This window comes from Sander vitreus, chromosome 20 (genome assembly GCF_031162955.1).
Source record: "Sander vitreus isolate 19-12246 chromosome 20, sanVit1, whole genome shotgun sequence".
Classification (NCBI taxonomy): domain Eukaryota; kingdom Metazoa; phylum Chordata; class Actinopteri; order Perciformes; family Percidae; genus Sander; species Sander vitreus.
In genome coordinates this window covers 18271928-18289193 of record NC_135874.1, presented here as the reverse complement: position 1 = coordinate 18289193, position 17266 = coordinate 18271928, and the positions used below count along the sequence as shown (strand labels likewise).

At 39.9% G+C, this 17266-nt stretch overlaps 1 protein-coding gene across 3 annotated transcripts in view; it reads right to left on the bottom strand.

Moving 5' to 3' along the window:
• The window catches only part of LOC144535748 (uncharacterized), a 32515-nt gene that overhangs the window by 7132 nt on the left and 8117 nt on the right, over positions 1 to 17266 (bottom strand). For all 3 annotated transcript variants that reach the window (XM_078278368.1, XM_078278367.1, XM_078278369.1), the window contains one exon: positions 14920 to 15226. In XM_078278368.1, the coding sequence (XP_078134494.1) occupies positions 14920 to 15202 (283 nt within the window). In that variant the 5' untranslated portion in view covers positions 15203 to 15226. The remainder of the gene's footprint in view (positions 1 to 14919; positions 15227 to 17266) is intronic.

The window sequence follows — 17266 nt, the reverse complement described above, 5'->3', positions numbered from 1 at the left end:
ATATATCACGGGAGTAAACATAACAAACTGACAGTAGTTTTTATGGCCCGCAGCGACAGTCAATGACCACACTTTAATTACTTTACTGCCTGTCATAGGCGAGCCAGCTGATCCAGCCTGTCCTGGTCATACATGAATAGCAGTTTTAACAATCAGGACAGGAGCAATTGGTTTGAGTAATGAACCAATCAGGTCTGTTGTCTTGTAATTTTAAACAATTGTGTTGCTTTCACTCACCTTTCCTCTTGAAGACAGTTGGAAAGCAGTATAAATTAGTAGAGTTATTAATCAGAAGCACTACCATGGTTTCTTGTGAAGTAATCCAAAGGTACACAGAAACTATACCCAAGTTGTATTAAAGAGAGGAGGGAAATTTAGATCTAAAGGTGCAGTCTGTCAGTTAAAAAAACATCCTGGAAGGATCACGGCAGGATGATAGTCTTGCTTGTTTTTGATGAAGTTGTTGTTGACAGTTCAGGTCCATGCGGAGTGTTTCTACAGCCAATAGCCAATCAGAGCTCAGACGCTAATCCTCAGCAGCCTAATTCCTACCATTTCTCTCTACTGTCTCTCCCCTATTCGCTGCTCAACAAGATACCCAGCATCCCACTGTTGCCCCCCATCTACAGGCAAGCTTGCCCCAGATTGGTCCGTCACGGCACAGATCAAACTGAGATCATACATGTAAACATTAAAGGGAAGAGAAAGCTGTTGTCAGGGATTTGAGATACGAGGGACGTCCTGGGTGGCTCCCCACTCACTTGAGCCACAGCTTTAGCACCGTTAATAAATAACACTACACTGCTTTGTTAGATTAAAAAAACATTTTCACTGTACAACTCTAGTAACACAGCAAACATACGTATTTACTTCCTCAGAGTTCATTATGAGACATATAATTTTGTTGTTTTGCCACAAGGGGGAGTAAGTGAATTAAAAGAATCTATTCCTAAAATAAGATTAAAAACATGTTTAAAAAGAAGCCTGCAGCTCCGCAGCACATGAAAAATGTTCCCTATTGTTTCCAGCAGCATTACATTAGATTTGCTACTGTGCAGCAAGAATACAGAAGATGACAGAATATCTTAAATGACGCAGTAAATCAATAGCCACTATTTAATAATCTGGAGAAGCTAGAGATTAAACTAGAGAATTAAACACTTAACTTGTTTTTGACAAATTTCTGTTGTTGAGACAATGTCTTTATCTTTTTGTCTTTTTGTTTTCTATTAAGAACACCTCAAACTCATCTGTGGCTAAGTTGTTTGCTTACTTCCTGGTGTGCTGAGCAGACATGACATGGTATGTATGTCATCTGAACAAATGGAAAACATTCTCATGTTCGTGATCCTACTGTGTGACTCAAGACAAAAAGGGTTTACAAAAAAGGGAAAGAAATGAATTTGCTTGTGTTACCAGTACATAGTAACAAGTAGAAAGAGATCATTATTGGAACAGAATCCACTGCTTAAGTGGAGATGTAAACAGAATGTTGATATGCATGTGTAGGGTAAAGGCAGTTTAGAACAACACTTATCTGGTTACAGCACACACTCGACTGGACAGTGATGGGTGGGGCACGACTGCATGTTAATAAGGGGGTCATATTATCACTCGTTCTGTGATCACATTGTAATTGTGTCCAAATTAATCACTGACATATTAAAGACACCATCTGTCACTGAAGCTGGCGGTATTAACGGGCTGGTAGTGATTATGTATGAACCCAAAACTGATGTTTACATCTCAGATTTGGATAAACAGACTAAATCTAATGGGTGTGATACTGTGCGACCAGTTGCAGTCTCTAGTGAGGAAAAACAATGTGTAAAAAATAAAAAAAAGTTGAACATTTTGAATGAGCAAACATCTGTTGGCAAGCTTGTTTTGGTAAAATATGGATTCTCTGGCATGAAAAGATATGTTGAGTCATCAACTACTGTAACCAAATTACAACCAGTGACACAGACAGCATGTAAAGAGTGTTTATGATTTGCAACCAGGGCATTGCAATACATTTGAACTGACTACCCATTTTAGATTAGGAGCGATCCGTGAATCGAGTTAGGTTTAGAAAGAAAGACCAAAAAATGACTTGAGAAGTTTCAGCTTTTTAAACCAATATTTTCTTCTTTTTCAATTTTTTCTTTTTCTTTTTTTATTTCCATGAGGTCTAAATGCTGTTTTTAAACCCGCTTTACACTGCCAGGACTAACATTCTAACATTGAAATACTGAATACTCAACATATTAAGGGCACATTTAACTTTATTTGTTGTGGTAATATTCATAGAATGTAAACCTCCCTCCAGGTTGATAAAATTCACCAAATTCCCAGCAAAAAATAGAGAGAATGTGACCTCACTGTCCTCAGTGGCTACGGATCTGCCTGACAGATACTATAGCGCAGACACTATAGTTTCAAAAGCGATGGACAAGTTAATATCATATATTAATTAAGAACTTAATATCATCTAATCTATATCATCTCTAGCAGTGTCATCCTCTTAACAGGCAGCATGCTAGGAACAAGGGAGAGTAGAAAGAAAGATGAGTTGCTCGGCTTCAGACTGTATATAGTTAAAATTGACTGTAAAGAGTAAAGGTTTAAGCTTTAGCTAGAGCCCCACACACACATGTACAAAGACAAACTACCCCACTGACGTGATGTGACTCTTTCTAGAACCACGTCATGGGAATCAAACAGATGCAAATACCCCACACACATCTAACGTCCCTGCCCTAACTTGCCCCTCGCTCTTGTTTTGCACTGCCAGGCAGACAGCCATGCAGAGGCATTCTCTCCAGCTCTGAGGGTGCTGTCTGCCAGGTGCTTAAGCCTCTCTAATCAGCACAAACCCAACTGAATGCACTGTGATGACAGTGGGAAGGGCTGGAGGCTCACCGTTTCTCTAAAAGAAAGAATGTACAGTCTCGACACACTGACCAGACACCCTGGTCAAAACTTGTTTGGTCCATTGACTATTTTCACGCTCTTGGTTTTCAGTGAATTAAATATAAACATCCCTCCATCACGGCTGAAAGAAAGGAAGGATGAAGCATGGTGTGACAAGGACAACAATCCCGGTAACAGATACCCCTGCATCATCTGGCACGCAGGGTTACACTCTAATTCACAAGCAGCACATCAAATTCCATTAAAAAAACTGTGCAGGAGAAGGTAAAATATTCAGGCCTGACAATGTCTGTTTAATATAAGCACAACTTTGCTACAGGCTCGTACTACATGTGATTACAGACAACCAAACAGCTACACACTCTTATTAGTAGAGAATAGTGTATTTAAGGTACAATTGTTAGCAAGTTGGTAAGTGTTATTTAAATCAGAATTTACAAAAAATAAACATTTTTTTATTTGTTTCTGGCTACTTTAGAGCAGTGATTCCCAACCAGGGGTACTTGTAGATTAAGAAAAATATATCAGCTGTAACACCTAAACACTAGATGTTGCAGCAGAGACGTTTTAGAACCAAGACGCCACAACTCAGAGTAGTTTCCTGTATCTGTGTCATGTGGGCTCTGCCACGGCCACGCCTCTTTAGGAGACTAGCGGCAGGTCCTGAGTGTATTGATTCCAATGGGAGAAGAACACAGATTAGCGATTCTTTATAGTCACCAAAGTATATATTGGACCCATTTTTCACAAGCCACATATCTCCAGAACATTGTGACACTAAAATGGCATTTTTCAGATGGACACATCAGGAGAAAATTAACTTTGTTTGAGACCTGTTTCTGTCTCAGGACCAAACTCTCGCGAGATCTGACAACACAGAGAAGCTAACGTTCGTGAACGCCATAACAAAACCTCTGTGATGCTAAATATGTCTTTTAGCTGTGTAAATATCTAATGTTAGCAAAAGAACATAAATTCAAATATAACTTTTCATCCATCCACGCTACGTTCACAACACGTTCAAACGAGGCCACGCCCCTTTAGGAGACAGGAAGTGTGTACTGTTTCATACCATTGGCACTGCTTAAAATGCGCTCTCTTTAGGATCTTTGGTTGCAGTTATGTAAGAGTGCTTGAAAACTAGTTAGCAAGCGAGTAGAGAAGTTTGAACAGGTAGTAAGGTAAAAGTAATGAATACATGGTAGCAATAAATAGCTTAAAGTAATGGCTTAACAGCAGCTGCATAAGCGGCTGGTATGGTTAACTAAAAGTAAGCTTCCTGGCTACAGTTCAAATAATTAGCTAAAAGTAATAGATATATGGTTGAACAATATCCACTTTTAAATAATGAACACATTTGGAACATACATTTGGAATTTATGAAGGGGTACGTAAGTTTATCGGACGGGGCTGTGGGGGTACCGCAGACCAAAAAGATTGGAAACCAATGCCGTATAAAATAGAAACAAACTGCTACAACTAGGCCTGGCAAACTCGATTCCTTTTTAGGATTCGGGTTATTCTGAGTCACTCACTAAACTGATCCGGGTGGTGCGAGTCACTTGAGTCACTTGAGTCAGTATTGCTAGCTTGCAATGTTTCAGACTGTCTGCTCGACCTAATTGCATTTAAACAAACTACATTTATACACCAAAACCTACAGTAGGCCGAGCTAGGCTACGTGCAGAACATTGTATGTTATTTTAGAAGTGAAAGAATGGCTTTTGTTGTGGATTTGCTTTACCCTGAGCTTGAGGAGAGACTTCACTCACTCGTCTGCTACAGATCCACTCATAGCCGACTGATTCACGCGAGAACTCATGAGTCATCGACAATTCACGAGTCATTGAGGACTCATGAGTTCTCGAGTTAGTCCCATGGTCTGCAAGCTTGCAATGTTTCTGGCTCTGAGTCTGCGGTTCGGGAAGTTCCTATAACCTGTCTCGGACCGTCTCTCTGCTCACTTGAGTTGACTTGTGGAGTTGTCGTTGCCTACGAAATTGTAAGTTATAAAGCTTTTGGCAGCTAAGATGGCTAGGACTAGTAGTAGCTAATGTTGCAAGAGGTTTGTATGTGGCGGCGTTATCATTTTAGATTGAATTGCAGTAGGACTCAACTGATCCGAGTTAATGATACTAGAGACTCGCGATTTGGGTGAAAGATCCGAGTGAATCACGACTCAAACAGGTTTAGCTACAACATTGTTAGCCATGCTAGCGGTGTGGCGGTTGGTCCACCACAAACTTAAATATCTCAAAACTATTGGATGAATTCCCATGAAATTTCAGTACTGACATTAATGGTCCTCACAGGATGAAACAACACTGATTTTCCTCTAGCGCCATCAGCAGGTAAAACTTTGACAAAATGTCCAAATACCTGGAAAACTGATGACATTCCCAACAGCCTCAGCTATTTTTTAAATGTTAGCATGTTAACATACTACACTAAAATGGTAGAGATGTTGACCATGTTAAACAACATCTGCTAAACCTTAGCATGCAACTATTGCTATTTGAGCATGTCAGCCTGCTAACATTAGCATTTAGCTCAACACACCGCTGCGCCTACATACTGTACAGCTCCACAGAGCTTCTAGCATGGCTATAGACTCATTAATTCTACTTCAGAATAAATTAAATGGTGGAGCACCTCCCCAACACCCACTAAAAAACTGGGCAGGTTCCTTTATTATGTACAAGCAGGCTTATCACAGTTCCAGTCCTTGAATACATCCCAAAAGAACAGTGTGTTCTTCTCGGAGAGGAAAACATGAATAACCAACACTGTGTGCACCCTTACTAAACTTTGTTACACTAGTGAGGTACAACTAAGTTATCTTCACCAATAGTACAGTGAATTTATACTCTTTAAAGAAAGCCACATTGTTTGAAAATTGCCTCAAATGACTACAAAAGTCATGACTGGTGACTCACAAAACCTTCCAGGTACATATTTGTCAGTCTCTCTGTTGACTTTCCTCTGTGTGTTGGCAAACATTTTCCTTTCGTGACAATAGCCTGTGCAGTTGGTGCAAAACCACAGTAACATATCTGCATATGTTGACAATGAAACAATGTATGATTTCATAAATAATAACTGTTGCTTTTGGTTGTGCTGCTTCATTTGGTAACACTGACACCAAACATTAAGAGGATTGCAAAGAATAAAAGGAACTTGATTAAATGAAACTGGAGTACATTATTCAGTTGGGACTAGAGGGCAAACTGGCACTTAGCGCACTTCTCTTACCATTCGAGTGACCTAAATATGATCTCCATATGGGCGTGGTGACTCTTTACCTATTGAAATAAAATCCTTGTAAATGCCCAAAAAGACCCTGTGATTATAAAAAAGTATTTGTGCCTCAGTTTACTATACAAATAGCCAAGTCCTCATGTATAGAAATTCCCACGATGTTAGCATCAGTCTGATTCTTTTCACATAACATCTGAGCAGATGGGTGCTTGTGTTGTGTCAGCTTAATTGTCAGATATTTTATATACAAAGTGACAAAAAGTACCTGAAAGAAATTAACCCCACTCCACTGCAGTGTTATAATTTACAAAAGCTCATGACAGAATCAACAAGTGCTTTTCACATAAAGGCTAAATAATATCTTTCTGAGGAATAAACATCTTCCTGACTGGTTGATTACTTCCCACCATGAGAAAAAGAAAGTAAAACTCTATTAGATGTCAGTTTTCTCAAACCTGTTCTCCTGCCCTTCACTGTTATTATGTCATCATCACGACATAGCTACAACAACTACAAGCACACACAACTACAGTGTTCTAAACCATATTAAAATGGACAATTTTTAACAGCAATATTATTTGTAATTAAACGAAGGTTTATGTTGTCTTTGGCCTGTTGTGTTTTGACTGCACTCTGTAGTGTGTACAATTGTGTATGTTCCAAATATGCTATAACTTGTGCCCTGTTGCCTCCTTGTTTTCTCTCACTTTCCTAAATGAACGTGTTGCAAGTTATCCATCGGTTTTTTACTTCTAATGGTTTTCTAGCTGAAAACTTGAACTCTACTTTCCATGAAAACATGACCCGATTTATGTTATAATGCAATCTATGCTATAATGCAATCTGCCTTATATGCAATCTAGCAGATATCATGCAAAAACTAACCTGGTGATGAACCGTAAAAGCTGAAAATCTTTTATACAACTGTATCAAAACTGATGTGGCAATGGTTTATCGGTGTGCTAATGCTCCACATGACACCTTTAACTAAAAGAGCTTTACACTGCGTGATAAACTGACAGATAATACAGTAAAGCAACAGATAAATAGACTTAAGGCCCAGATATACTTGCTTTTTACTACGCGTTCACGCACGTAAGATGGCTGCCGCGTGTATCCTGCATTCCTTTGGAGCGTAGGTTGTGCACATCTTCAGAAATTAGTGCTGCACGTTTGCAAGATGCAATTCAGCACATAAACGTGAGGGCAGTATATCATCTGACAGGCAGGTCAACAGCTGTTCCACACTCTAGCCAAAGCCTGTCTACGGAAAGCCGTTCCACTCCCTATTCAGCCCCATTGTACCGAATTTGGTTGCAGTTCCACCAGAGTTCCACTGGGGGTGATCGCGGTCCAGTGCTAAATGAATGGGACTCTATGGAGCTAGACGGCTAAATTTGTCTCCTAAATGAGTCGTTGTTGCCCATAACACGCTAGCATTCTGCTAATGAATGCTGATTGGTCAGTGAAGGACTGATTACGATCGGAGATCCCGCTTGACGGCATCCAAAGCAGAACCAGAATGTCAGAGTGAATATTTCTGCGTGGTCTTTAAAACATTAGCAAACCTCTTTCTAGCATGTGTATTAACAGGGAGAGCCTAACCTATCAGCTGTGTTGTCGATGCTTCGAGAGAACAAAGGAAGAGACTCAGAGCTTGCCGTAAAGCAGTATCTCTGGCCGTATGTGTGTATGACGTCATTGACATTTTGAAAGTCTTTTTAGAACAAAAAAAGCCACTTAAAAAAAAAGCGCCCCCTATATGGAACTCTGGTGAAACTGCAACCAGTTCAGAAGCCGGAAGTGAGAAAGTGGAACTTCTTCCCTTATTAGAAATTCTTTGCTGTAGCCCAGGAGGTGGCTTCCGGTGTCGGCCAGTGATGATATGGCCCTGATCTGCCCCCTAGTGGATATACATTTAATCCTCCTGGTACACGCAAAGTACGCAGTCAAGTATGTAAATAATGCCGTTTGCGCCACCGCCGCTTGTCTACGCATACGCATTGTTAAAATTCTAGTATATCTGGGCCTTTAGGCTTCACAATCTTTCTTAAAGGAACACAACGACTTATTGGGACTTTGTCTTATTCACCCTATCCCCCAGAGTTAGATAAGTCCATACATACCCTTCTCATCTCCGTGTGTATTGTAACTCTGTCTGAAGCCCCCACCGCTAGCCTCGCTTAGCCCAGATCCAGGAGGTAACCGGCTCCAGCCTACTGCTCCCAATAAGTGACAAAATAACGTCAACATTTTCCTATTTACATGTTGTGATTTGTATAGTCACAGCGTGTACAGATAACAACGTCACATGAGACACAGCTATCTTCTAACCGTATACATACTGGGAACTATATTCTCAGAAAGGCAAAGCACTGCTACTTCTGCTACTTGGGCGGAGTGATTTGCTTGCAGCACCTGAGAAGCCCCGTGGTGAGGAACAGAGAGTAGCAGTGCTTCGCCTTTCTGAGAATATAGTTCCCAGTATGTATATGGTTGAGAAGGGTATGTATGGACTTATCTATCTCTGCGGGATACGGTGAATAAGACAAAGTCCCAATAAGTCGGCGTGTTCCTTTAAATTAAGCAGCGTCCATAACAAAATCTTCAACAAAAGTCAAATAACATGCCTCATATGATCTCACCTGGAATGTATGCCAAAAACATACTCACACACACACACAAAGGGCTCCTTATTTCTAGCCTCCTTAAATAAAAATCTTTATAATGCTCAGGAATGTGAGCAATCACTGAGGGAGTGTTCAGAGCGAACAGGTGACCTTCGGAGTTTACCTTGGTATGACCTCATCAGTTTTCCCCTCACCTTATTTCCATTTTCCCAAACCAATGGCATTCCTCAAATCCATTATGAAGCTAAGACGGAATCTGAGCAGCCAGAGTTGCATAAGAGAAGCCCTTCATCTAGTTTTACACAGGATCGAGAAAACTGACAGCACGGCAGGGACATAAATCACTGTTAGACAGGTACGCAAAAACGCACATTAATAGTATTAGGAATTAGACAAATCAGAGCGAATTAACATGTGAGGACAGATAATCTCTGCCTGTTGGCTCAGGATGAAACATTGTCCAGGTAATTAGAGAAGACAATGCAGAGTTAATAGGTTTACCACACTGATAGGTTCAGGAGGCCAGAGTTTATCGCTCCAAAACCGGCTACTGTGCAGTTCCCTCTCTGGTCAAACTCCATGGGCCTTGTTTACAATGCATTCCCGCAAGAGCAAAGGGTAAGGTAACAGCATACAGGGTTTGGATGCTCACCCTAACAGGGAATCTACATCAATCTGCATTGGTATGTCATCCTTAAATAAAACTGAAAAGCAAATACATTAGGAGATTAAATTGTCTGATGTGTAGCAGGCTACTTTGTAATCATGATTACGTATCTGACCAGACATTTTAGTACGTGACAGTTTTTATACTCAGTGCTAGGAAACATTTACATTGGTCAACTCTTCCTAAAAAACATTCTCCAAAAGAAAATCCCATTTTTAGAGTGTGAGCCCAGTGCATCAGTTTTTTATTTTTTATTTTAGTTATACCTAGTATATCAACTTTAACATTAGTTTAAGTTATCCATAAGTATTGAGAATATGAAAGGATTTGAGTACACTGTGTTCTGAAAAAATGTTGCCGGTTACTTTTCTGTCAATCAACTAATTAATGAATCGTTACAGCTCTAATATTGTCTGTTTTGTTTCTATGATGATTTATATTTTTCTTGTTAATTACACCACCAACTAATAGTACATTTTTGTTAAAAAAAAAAAAAGATGAGGTTAATGTTTTGTCTATGGTGATCTATAAGAATACCTCACAAAAAAGGTATTGTGGTTTGATACCAAGGAGTTCATACTAGTCCTCTATGGCACCAGTGTCTCGGTGCAAGGAGGAACAGTGGGAGTGGAGGGGTCAGGAAAAACAGAACCCCTTGTTCCTCGCTCACTGTAACAGTCCTGGCGTGGCTTTTAATTAACTGGCACTGTGCCTGCCATACCAGGCATTTAGTGGGCAGGAGGCCCCTCTGGCATCAATACTGATCATCATCAGGGGCTCAGCTGGAGGTATTCAATTTTCTGGGCAAGTGTTTTACTTTGCACCGTGGCCTGCTCCTACAATATACCTCCTCTGGATGCATTTAGGGAATTGCTGAGCTCCTTCTCTAATCAGAGGGAGCATCTGGCGAGGAGATCGCAGCGGATGTTGCCAGCACCGACAAACTTCATGCCACACACAACATGTTGATTGCTGAGGGCTCAATAGCAGCATATGTTACCTGGCACATAAATCACACTAATAGTCACCTCCGGCTTTGTGGTGATATGTTTCTGTAACATTCACGCCTATAACCTTAAAGGACCAGTGTGTAGGATTTAGGGACATCTACCAGTGAGGTTGCAGATTGCAACCAAATGAATACCCCTTCCCTCACCCCTCCCTTTCCAAGTGTGTAGTAGAACCTACGGTGGCCTTCAGGTAGGGCTAGGTAGAGAAAATCAATTATAACAATATTCTTGACCAAATACCTTGATGTCGATATTGCAACGATATTGTAGGGTTGACAATTGGTGCTTTCACAAAAAATTTTACCAATGAGATTTTAGATAAATAATCATCAATAATGTTCATATATAATGACAAAGGTAAAGGCAAATAATAGAATAGCTAGAACAGTCTGGTAAGTTCAGAAAATTACATCACTTTACTGTAATGCAGCCTGTAAAACCAGGAAAAGACAACACTTATGCCATATTACGATTAGAGCCCAACCGATATATCGGCGGGCCGATATTAGGCATTTTCCAAACTATTGGTATCGACATTTATAATGGCTGATAAATAAATATTTAAAAAACAAAATAAAAACGGACAGAACACCTTTCAACCACGTTATGAGTGTTGGCGTTGCATAGTTTGTCCACCAGAGGGCGCTCAACAACGTCCCTGTTGGCAACACTCGTGTTTAATCCTTTAAGTTTCATATCTTAAATTTGTATTTTTATTAGGGCTGTCAAAATAACGTTAATTTCGATTAATTAATCTGAGAAAAAATAACGCGTTAAAAAAATTAACGCAGATTAATCCATTCCATATTGACGTTTGCATACAGACGAAAATCTGGTGCCACTGATATGTCTGCGCTTCTCTCTGCTGCTCTGAAACAGACGTTACAGGAAACACAAACCCCGCTGCTGTAACACTATACTCAACAGCAGCTAACGTTAGCCTACCGCTAGCTAGTAGCTGGATTAAACAGCTACTGTTTGACTGTGTTTTACTGTAGAGGATTCAACACCGGTATGTAACAATCTGCAGCTGCCGTCGGAGAAACAACACAGACAGACAGTTCAATGAAACTGGTAAACTACAGCCTCGTGGTGCATTTGATGTTATTGTAAATGTCCTATTCCTATCTGGTTGTTGTTTTTGTCGTTCAACAGCAATTTACTAGTGAAATAAGTTATTGTTATTGTTATACATTATTATTACATAATTTAATTTTGACCATATGGCCTTAGCAATAAACAAGCCGTTCTTTGATGCCACCAACTGTTGTTTAGTACCCTTTTTTTCTCTTTTCTTTTTTTACTTTCTTAAAAAGTATCGGTTCAGGCACCGTTAATTATGTATGCGATTAATTTCGATTAATTAATCACAGAGTATGTAATTAATTAGATTAAATTTTTTAATCGATTGACAGCCCTAATTTTTATACATTTATTTATCAGAACTTTAATATATTTTGATGTTCCTCTGTTCTGTTTACAAGTTTATTTTTAAACTGCATTATCATATAATTTTAGTGAGGACTCATAAATAACTACAAATAACTAATGTTAGGGAAATCTGTTTATATTTTGTTAAGTGTTTCTGGATTTTTTTATAAAATATATAATCGGCCGATATATCGGAATATCGGATTTTTAAATCTCTGAATATTTGTATCAATATCGGCCTTAAAAATCCTTTATCGGTCAGGCTCTAATTACGATATCCAAAATCTAAGACGATATCTAGTCCCATATCACGATATCGATATATGAGGCTAGATATCGTCTTAAATTTTGGGTATCGTAATATCGTCGTCATATGACACAAGTGTTGTCTTTTCCTGGTTTTAAAGGCTGCATTATATTAAAGTGATGTAATTTCCTGAACCTACCAGACTCACTAGCTGTTGTATTATTTGCCTTTACCTGCTTAGTCATTATATCCACATTATTGGTGATTATCAAAATTCTCATCGTGTTAATATTTTGTGAAAGCACCAATAGTCAGCCCTACAATATTGCCGCAATATCGGAATCAATGAATTTAGTCAAAAATATTGTGATATTTGATTTTCTTCATATCTCCCAGCCTCTATTTCAGGTAACATAAAAATGTGAAAAGGCCCTCTCTAGTGTTTGGTTTGTTGGTTCTGGGTTAGGCTACTGTAGAAATATGGAGGTGCAACATGGCTCCATGGAAGAGGACCCGCTCCCTATGTAGATATGAAGAGATCATTCTAAGCTAACGAAAACACAACGACTCTTAGTTTCAGGTGATTATACACTACTCTTGGTTTCCAAAAAAATCTAGAAATCTACTATTTTCAGTAATTCTTCTCAAGTGTTTGTATGGAAAAGTCAAAGTGAAGAATTCATGGCCTCTGCCCAATGTGAGGTAGCCTCGAAGCCGACCTTGGCAGAGGAGAAATACCTTATCTGTCTTCATAGTTTACTTTCTCTTACAAAAATCTTAGCGTCACACTGCTGTTGTAACTAACCATAAGTAGCACAAAATAGTGCAAAGATTGTGTAATGCAGTCTACGTACACATGCTGCAGTCAATGCTGACGCGTTTGCCTATGCATTCATCGTCTACCAAAACCACAGATGTGACAGAAAACATGTTTAGCGTATACATATTCACCTTCCATTGTGGGTATAATTTTGCCTGTCTGGATGAGTTTAAATCCTGTGAAAAATCCCCCCGCAACACCCTTCCAGCTGAACTACAAGCTCTGGGCTTCCACATGGAGAAGACGCAGCAAAAGAAACAGGCGGAGCCTTCTCTGTCTGTAAAGCAATAAGCCAAGACTGCACAAGCACTAGCAGACACATTTGCTGGTTGATGTTTTTGTGTTTCAGGTTAGACTGCATCAAGGTGTGATTAATGATGCTGTAAAACTAAAGTTAGTACTTACAGTTCACACTGGAAAGTAAACTGAGTTCAGAAAAAGAAAACAGGACTGGGTTAGTTCAGCATGCTGACATATGAGTGCAAATGTGCAAGCTCCAACAAGATCCCACAGCTCTGGGAATAGTGTGTTGCTGCAATGTTTCTTGGGAGCGTGTGAAAAACTTTTTTGCATTCACTATGTGTGTGAGTTGTTGACTGTGTGTGGGCGTATGTGTGTGGCTGCACAAAGGTTAAAATAAAACCCACCATCCACTTCAGACGTGCGCGGATGGTGGCCACCATCCATGTCACCTGAAGATCAGGTGAGTTAAATGATGGTATTTTTTTTTCATGGCAAACAAAGCAAACTGAAGGTCAGAAGGGGAGTAGGAAGTCAGTCTGTTCAAACATCCCTCCAGTAAACAAACACACATGCCCGGAGCCAAGGAGCAGCATATTTAACTTATTCCTACTCATTTAAAGGTAAACTGCTCTCTATAGAAATGTCTTATATGTCTTTATGTCTTATAAAGAGCTCCCTGTTAAGGTTCAATACATTACTGGAACACACTGGTTGGTGCTTTAGCCCATTAGCAACAAATGACTTCACTTGGTAATAACATGCTTAATCTTCATTAAGCTTCATCTTAATGACAAATGTTTTTTTTAGATTTTTTAGGAGTAATTTCCTTTCTTGCAGGCCGCGTTGGTTTCTTTCATGTCAGTACACAATGTTAATCAACTGGCATGACCTTGATTGACATAGGGAATTCATCACAGTTTAATAATTTGTCGCTTTTATGTTTTGGTTTTTGTATGCATGTGTCAAATGTACCTTATCTTCTATGGCAAAGACTCTGTGGTGATGCATTCAAGGGATGCTCTAACTTCTAAAAACTGATTGCCAGCTGTGGAAATTGTTTAAAAGTAGTGAAACTGCTGCAAATTCCAAGAGGCTAAGGTGATGCTCTCGAATTCCTTGTTTAATCCAACCAACAGGCCAGAAACATATTTAATTTACAATGACAAATGTACTCATTTGAGAAGCTGATTTAATTTTCTCTCAGTCCTACATTATTAAGTCATATTATAGGAGCAAACACAAACACCAAGAGCAGCACAAGTTTGGCAAAAAAAAATCGTTCACTGTAATGAATTAGCTACTTTAAGCAGCTTTCAAGTCTCTGCAAGATGATTCTCATTTGAATGTTAAATGACACCCATGATGGCCTTCTGGAACGTATGAAATTTCGGGGTTTCCCCAAGAAAGTTGTTTAGCCAAGGTGGTAAGCCAGCCATATCTTGACACATGTCATAGTAGGGAAGAGCCTAATAAATAGCTAGAAATACTGTATATGATATTTGCTGTGTCAAATAGTGTTCACTGTATTCACTTCTATAATGGTCTTTGTCCCCCCCATCCCCCCAATTATCCAGGAAATGTTAGTTTTTTCTTAATTTAAAATATTGTCAAATAGTAGTTACAAAACACACTTATAGAATAATGAAGGGGATAAAGTGGCCATTGACTATCCTGTAGGCTTAAACCATGACCGGTACCTTGAGGATGAGCCTGCCTTCCTGACTTCTGTCCTCCCTTGTGTCCACCCTGATGTCCAGCAGGGTGCCCATCCAAAGCTAAGTCGAGTGCAGGACCTAGTCCCAGGCTCTGCCCCTTAGCATTGAGATCCTTCCTCTTCTTGCCCTTCAGCCAGCCCAGAGCCCGGCCCAGGGAGTTACTGCGCTTCTTCCGGGCCCTTTTGCTGTGCTTGTCCTGGGCAAAAATATCGACCACATCCTGGGGAATCAGTTCCCCAAACCCCATTGAGTCACGGTTTGACATAGCACCTCACACTGGAGCAACGCCCTGAAAAAAGGGGAGGCCAAAATTACCATTAAGTCATCATCATCATCATCAAATATTACATGTGCTGGCATTTAGCGAGAGGTACTAATCAAAGGACCATAACAGATTTTTTTGATTGATTTGTTAACGATCCTGGCTCCCACTGGTTTCAATGAATCCCAGTACGGTAATAAAATCAACATATAGAGACTTGAAACTTACTTTCCATCACAGTGAATTTTGACCAAAAATGTTGCTTTTAGTCTTATTTATTTTCAAAGTTACCATAACATTGTGTGCAGTTGCAAGCAGGGGCTGTTATGAAAACCAACCTCGCTGTTCTGTTCAAGAAAATCACAACATCTGATATTGAAGAGTTGGCTGCTACAAAGAAACCTTTAACCCAAGAAGCTGCCAAATTCAGTGTTCTTACAACAATATCTTACTGTATCTGACTACTGTCTGCCTTCCAGGTTTCATTTCCTCATCAACAAAAGGTCATTATTTGAATGCTTTTCCACAGTTGATGTTGTAGATATTGGTGCTTCATTGAATGCAGCACAAAGGCACCAAGGTTCAAGATGATGGATTACACCTATGTCAAACAGGTTTCAAGCCTTGGTAAGAGGATTTTCATCTTGAAGAAAAGTGGTTCTTTCAACGTATTTAAATTACGTTAAAACCTAAACTATACTTCAGGAAATGCTTGGCAGTGATGTAAAGTGTACAAAACCTGACAAATCCAGTTGTTCTGCTAATAAATCAGACAACTATTGCATTGCAATGTAGACAACCCCGACTGGGGTGTGTGTGTGTGTGTGTGTGTGTGTGTGTGTGTGTGTGTGTGTGTGTGTGTGTGTGTGTGTGTGTGTGTGTGTGTGTGTGTATGTCTTTTTATGTTTGTGCGTCTCCGTGGGCACTGCTCATTCAACTCACTCAGCCTACCCAGACCACCTCCTGACTCTAAACCAAACTTCACAGTTCTGCGAAGAAAGAACTGGCACCGCTCCCTTCATTCCATAACATGGAGTCATAATTTACAAAACCGCACCCGTAAAGCTCTTGCAGTTTTACACAGAGGCACAACTGCAAACTAGGAAGAGCTAGAGAATAGAAAAATAAACAATCACCAATGTGCATTGAGGCGTTTTTAACTAACAGTGTCCATACATATATTAGTGTAGTTTCTGTTTCATGTTCCTTGTTATGTTTCAGTTTCTTCCTTCATCTTTTTTATTATTTTTCTCCACCCCTTCACCTTGCTGAACTCCTTTACTTTGAGGCAGGTTTCCCAGCCTTGCTCCTGGGGATCTGTAGCTTACACTGGGCTTCTTCCAGCTGTGTACTATATTAGATACTTATCTCCAAATCACAGTTCTAAAAGTAGGATCAAGCTCTTAAGATGACAGGAGTCGCAGATTGTAAATAAGCCCACAAAGACTGGAAAAAGGTGGGAGCGGAGTCAGAGTGAGAGAATTATGAATACCTTGATGATTTGCTCTCGACAAAGTTTCTGAAAAGTTTTTGGCTGCTATGTTGCTTCACGGTCACGCATAACACTGCAGGCAGATTTTAGCACAAGCAATGTGTGAGCAATACAACCACACATCTTTCACAGTCGCTTGGATTACTTCCCTGCCCTCGACAAGCTATGAAGCTAAACCACAGAAACCTATGTCATGTTCTCTGAGGATTGCAAATGTGACTTTTCCAAACTGCTTCTCATCATCAAAACTATGTGTAATGCAGAGGGGGTGCTGCGATGAGAAGTTAGAGGACGGATTTAGATGCATCGTATGGAAAGTTTTCAAGCAGATGTGCCCTCCTCTTTTAATTGATAGGACAGCTACATGAGAAAGGGGAGAGAGGGGAAAGACATGCAGGAAATTGTCACAGGTCGGATTCGAACCCTTGACCTCTGCGTCAAGGCATAAACCTCTCAGTATATCTGCACCTGCTCTACCCACTGAGCCAAGCCAGCCACAGATGGGTCCTTTTTAAAGCCAGATACCTACATTGGTCATAAATTAACTTTTTTATCAGTCAAATCTTGACTCTCAA